Consider the following 5597-nt stretch of genomic DNA (forward strand, 5'->3'; position numbering starts at 1 on the left):
CGGCTGGTCAAAACCGGTTGGCTAAAACCGGTTTGAAGCAATATAGGCCGACCTGGTCATACCGGTTCGGTCCTGTTTATAAACTGGTTTCACAGGTTTTAAACCGGTTTTTCCCAAACTGGTTCGGTTTTAAAACCGGTTTGATATATTTGAAGGGGAACCGGTCCTGACACTGTCGGTTTGGAAACCGGTTTGGATGAAACCGGTTTTAAACCCAAACCGGTTCGGTTCGGTTCGGTTTACCTAAACCGGTTTTTTTTAACACCTCCACAATGTAACCATGTAACTATATAAGGGCCAAGCCCAATAGTTTTCACTTAAATATAAAAGTAAAAAAGAATCCTCTAGGTCCGTTTAACTAAGAGTAACAAAAGCTACACAACTTGTGCGGCAACTAGGGTTATCGTCTTCTACACACACACACACACACACTACTGCATTCGTAGCTGACGGAAACCCTAATTTCGCTAAATCAATCAGATAAAACAACGGCCGACTATAACCTTTCTTCGATCTACGGTACCTGTCGAAATCATGGCGGAAGTAATGTCAATGGAAGCTATAAGAGCTGAAGCCGCTCGTTTGAACATCGATTTATCTGCAGTCGATTGGAACTCCATCCGCCTCCCGCCCGGTGAAGACTGCGGCATCATTAGGTAGTTATAAATTAACCAACCGTTGATACATACACTGATTTATGTACGTATTGTGTTGAAATTGTAATAATTGATGATGACGGCCGTTAAAACCCTAATAGTTTGTCGCTAATTGATTTGTTGGTGTTTTTAGAGGTTATTAACTGCAAATCCTAATTTAAGTGGTTACATGTATGCATATGGAGTATTTAATTGCTTAATGATGATTTATTTTGTGTGTTTTTGTTTTGAATTTGAGTATTCGTTGTAAGCATGTTTGATGCTTGTGTACACAAGTGATTATTAGTATGATGAGTTTTGAATATCAGTGTTTTGTTTTGGTTATTAATTTGTATCTTTATTGTGTGTTTGAATATTTTAGTGATGATGAGGATCTAAATGAGGGGGATCAATTGGAGTTTGATGCTGGATTTGGGAGTATTATTGTTGTGGATAATTTGCCAGTTGTGCCTAGAGAAAAGTATGATAAGCTTGAAGGTGTGGTTCGTAAAATCTACAGCCAAATTGGAGTTGTTAAGGAAAATGGGCTTTGGATGCCTGTTGATGAAGACACCGGTAAAACCCTAGGTTATTGCTTCATTGAGTACAATACTCCACAGGTATTGACAATAAAAAATCTAGTTATATTTTTATCAAGTTTTAAATAAATCTCTTTCATTGCTTTGTGGCTGTATCTTCTTGTAGGAAGCTGAACTTGCTAAGGAAAAGACGAATGGATACAGACTAGACAGAGCACACATTTTTGCTGTCAACATGATTGATGAAATTGACAAATTTATGAATGTCCCAGACGAGTGGGCTCCTCCGGAGATTAAGCCTTATACACCAGGGGTTGGTTTTTGGGTGAAGCGTGAAACTTGATTTTTGTTTATGGCCTTTTTTGGCTATTATAAAATGTTAGTAAGATAGCTTGCAACTTAATAATGATGATAATGTCGTTGTGTATTAATGCAGGAGAATCTGCAACGCTGGCTTACTGATGAGAAAGGTAGAGATCAGTTTGTTATCCGTGCTGGATCAGATACGGAGGTTCTGTGGAATGATGCAAGACAAGTGAAGGCTGATCCTGTTTACAAACGCCCGGTAAATAAAAATACTTTGTCTTGGTATCTTAATTAACTTATTTTACTCTGTGAAAGGATTCTGATTATGTTGAATTGTATTCGTCTGCAGTTCTGGACTGAAAGTTTTGTGCAGTGGTCTCCGTTAGGGACCTACTTAGCCACGGTTCACCGCCAAGGTGCTGCTGTTTGGGGCGGTGCTACTACATTTAACCGTCTGATGCGATATGCTCATCCGCAGGTTAAACTCATTGATTTCTCTCCTGGTGAGAAATATCTGGTTACATATAGCAGCCATGAACCAAGCAACCCTCGCGATACTCATGTAAGAAAGTTTTCTGCTTTATATAGTTTTGTATGGTTTTATATTTGGTGGAAGTTTCAACCAGTTTATTTGTAAATGGGTTGTATATGTAAGGCTATATATCATAGTTATCAAATGTACAATGCGCAAAAAAAGCGAGGGTCTAAGGAAAAAAAGCGCACTTAAATAAAAAATTAAAAATATATTATATAGATGAAAAATAATATTATTCTTCAAATAAGGTATACAAAAACTATTATATAACATTTAATATCATCTAGTTAGTACCAAAAGTTCTAAGAGAGTCTAATATAAATATTGCCTTTGATCTCTCCTAGATCTAAGTTTCAATAGCACTCATTGCGTTACTTTTGCTCGGCCTTTATCTTTTCTCATTCATGGCATAGACGATACCAAAGCGCTTGCTTAGGAACTAGAAGCGCATTTAGTGAGCCTTGCCTGAAAATTGGGCCTAGGCGCAAGAAGCGATGGCTTTTAATAATATGTTTTATATTTAATGGACCAAACTTGTTCAAATGAGTTGAAAGTCATCTAACTTAGCATTGATTTTCTTAACTGTTTGATCTATTTATGATCAGAGGGTGGTGCTCAACATATTTGATGTGAGAACTGGAAAAGTAACGAGAGATTTCAAGGGAAGTGCTGACGAGTTTGCAATTGGAGGAACAGGAGGTTTTACAGGGGTTTCTTGGCCTGTTTTCAAGTAATTTTTTCGTAGTCTTGCAATTTTTTTCTTTGTGCTGGATACATGTTTATCTGATGCTGATATGCTTGTGATTTCCCAGATGGGGTGGTGGTAAAGAGGACAAATATTTTGCTCGATTGGGCAAAAATATGATTTCTGTGTATGACACAGAGACCTTTGGTCTTATCGACAAGAAATCCATCAAAGTTGACAATGTTATGGACTTCAGTTGGTCCCCAACCGACCCTATTTTTGCACTTTTTGTTCCTGAACTTGGTGGTGGAAATCAACCTGCAAGAGTAAGTGTTGATGGGCATTTTTCCCATTGTGAGGTTTCAAAATATTATTATTTTCGAATAACAATTAACATGGACTTATATGATATTTATAGGTGAGTCTTTTTCAAATCCCGAGCAAAGTAGAGTTGAGGCAGAAGAATCTTTTCAGTGTTAGTGATTGCAAAATGTACTGGCAAAGTAACGGTGAATATCTCGCTGTCAAAGTTGATCGATACACAAAAACCAAAAAGAGCACATACACTGGCTTTGAGCTTTTCAGAATCAAAGAGCGTGACATACCTATCGAGGTTTTTGAGCTTGACAACAAGAACGATAAGGTTATTGCATTTGCATGGGAGCCAAAGGGTCACAGATTTGCAGTTATTCATGGTGATAACCCAAGGCCTGATGTTAGTTTCTATTCTGTCAAAGGCGGTAAGGTTGTAAAGCTCACCACTCTTAAGCAAAAGCAGGCGAATGCTCTGTTTTGGTCACCTAGTGGTCGTTTTATCATTCTGGCTGGCTTGAAAGGGTTCAATGGACAGTTGGAGTTCTATAATGTTGATGAGCTTGAAACTATGGCTACTGCTGAACATTTTATGGCAACTGACATAGAGTGGGACCCAACTGGGAGGTATTTTTAATTAAAGCAAATTATGGGCAATTTCATATGCACTCCCTACAGACTTGGAAAGTATCATATATTTATACCATGCAAAGCTAAAAGTATGAAAGTATCATATGTTCCCACTAAGTAGTTAAAATATCAAATATGCCCAACTTATTAAACACAGTTAACAGTTTAATAATAGATATTTTACTCTTCATTTTTTTATATCCATCTTTTGCTTAATTATATTTGTATTTTTCTTCATTATCTTTAACTTCCATCTTTTTATATGTTTTCATCTTTATCTTAAATCTTTTTACTGATAAACATTAGTGTTGCAAAATGTTAGATTGTTATCGTTCGTTTATCATGCGATTATACTTGGTTTGGTTATCTTATTTGTAGCATACGCGTGTTCGACTATCTGCTGTTGAGGGAACAAAAGAGTAGACTGTGTTTCTGTTTGCTTCTTTATCATTGATAACTTGATATTGAAACATCCAAATAAAAAATAGGGTTTAACACGTATAATGGAAAGGGTTAGAATGATCATTAAGTAAAAATTCATTAAAGTTGGGTTATATGATATTTTTATTTTTGGTTGGGTATATATGAGATTTTGTAAGTTTGCAAGAGTTTTTATGAAATTAATTCTTAAATCAAATGCCTTGATAACAAATTTTTTTATTTATATTAATTTTTATGCATTCATTCTGTTATAGGTATGTTGCAACTTCAGTCACTTCGGTGCATGAGATGGAAAATGGTTTCAATATATGGTCATTCAATGGAAAGTTGCTTTACCGAATTCTGAAGGATCATTTCTTTCAGGTAATGTTGTAAACTTGTAGCTTCTTTTTTTAACTTTTGTAAATGATTATTAAAATGGTATTATTACAGTTCTTGTGGAGGCCAAGGCCACCATCTTTCTTGAGCCCGGAAAAGGAGGAAGAAATATTGAAGAATTTGAAGAAATACAGCAAGAAGTACGACGTGCAAGATCAAGATATTTCTGTGTTGTTGAGCGAGCAAGATCGTGAAAAGAGGAAGCAGTTGAAGGATGATTGGGAACGATGGGTGAACACATGGAAGCAGTATCACGAGCAGGAGAAGATGGATAGGCAGATGCTAAGAGATGGTGAGGCTAGTGATGTGGAAGAGGAATATGAGGCTAAGGAAGTAGAGGTTGAAGAGCTGCTGGAGGTGACTGAAGAGATCATTCAGGATGCCTAAAAAAGAGTTTTTATTTTTATTTTTGTTTGCTAGTTGATGCTGTTGGCTATATTAAGTCATGAATGCTTAATGCATGATTATGTTTACACTTGATTTGTACTTCAGTTTGAAATTTTTGAATTTTGTGGTTTTGACGATTTTGCCGGGTGTCTTTTTGTTTATGTGAATTTAGTTAGGATCTATTGATGCGCACCTGTGGGTTTGTTCTTTTTGGTGTTTTGCTTCCAGTGGTCTGGGCCTTAGTGAGTGGCCTTGTCAGGATCCGATCTGGATTCGAGACCATGTCTCGTCAATAAACATATAGTTTATCTTATGGGAGATGCGTTAGATCAAGTACTATTATCTAACTAGGAATAATCGTCACTATTTGGGTTTGAATTGCTCACATTCATTGTCAAACTACAGAATAATAAAATTTTAAACTTTAGTTTCATGTTTAAATCTTGAATGTATACTTGATAAAGTTTCTTATTGTATGATCATTTGCAATCATATATCAGTAGTAACAGTATCAAATATTATCTTGATATTACAGATACATCAATCTTTTGTTTATACCATCCACGGTAGACGTCACTGACATTGTGGCATGGTTTAGGTGGTGTTGGAACTTGGAAGTTAAGGTTTGTGGATAACAAACTAATGACAGTAAAAAATGAGTCATATTAGGGACACCCAGACACCCCCTTTACGCCCCGTATTCAAGGGACACCTGCATTTTTTTCTTAAAAAACATCCTATACGCCCCG

At 36.4% G+C, this 5597-nt stretch overlaps 1 protein-coding gene across 1 annotated transcript; it reads left to right on the forward strand.

Moving 5' to 3' along the window:
- Positions 1 to 387: 387 nt before the first annotated feature.
- Positions 388 to 4983, forward strand: LOC143605443 (eukaryotic translation initiation factor 3 subunit B-like). The gene is made up of 10 exons (XM_077081546.1): positions 388 to 656; positions 1018 to 1255; positions 1341 to 1487; positions 1611 to 1739; positions 1830 to 2042; positions 2621 to 2745; positions 2828 to 3026; positions 3119 to 3639; positions 4338 to 4446; positions 4516 to 4983. The coding sequence occupies exons 1-10, from the start codon at positions 535 to 537 to the stop codon at positions 4846 to 4848; spliced, it is 2136 nt and encodes a 711-aa protein (XP_076937661.1). The 5' UTR covers positions 388 to 534; the 3' UTR covers positions 4849 to 4983.
- Positions 4984 to 5597: the final 614 nt, after the last annotated feature.

The sequence above is a fragment of the Bidens hawaiensis genome, unplaced genomic scaffold, assembly GCF_021521415.1.
Source record: "Bidens hawaiensis isolate Kalapana, Puna unplaced genomic scaffold, B.hawaiensis_p1.1 tig00069405_1, whole genome shotgun sequence".
In the NCBI taxonomy this organism is placed as follows: domain Eukaryota; kingdom Viridiplantae; phylum Streptophyta; class Magnoliopsida; order Asterales; family Asteraceae; genus Bidens; species Bidens hawaiensis.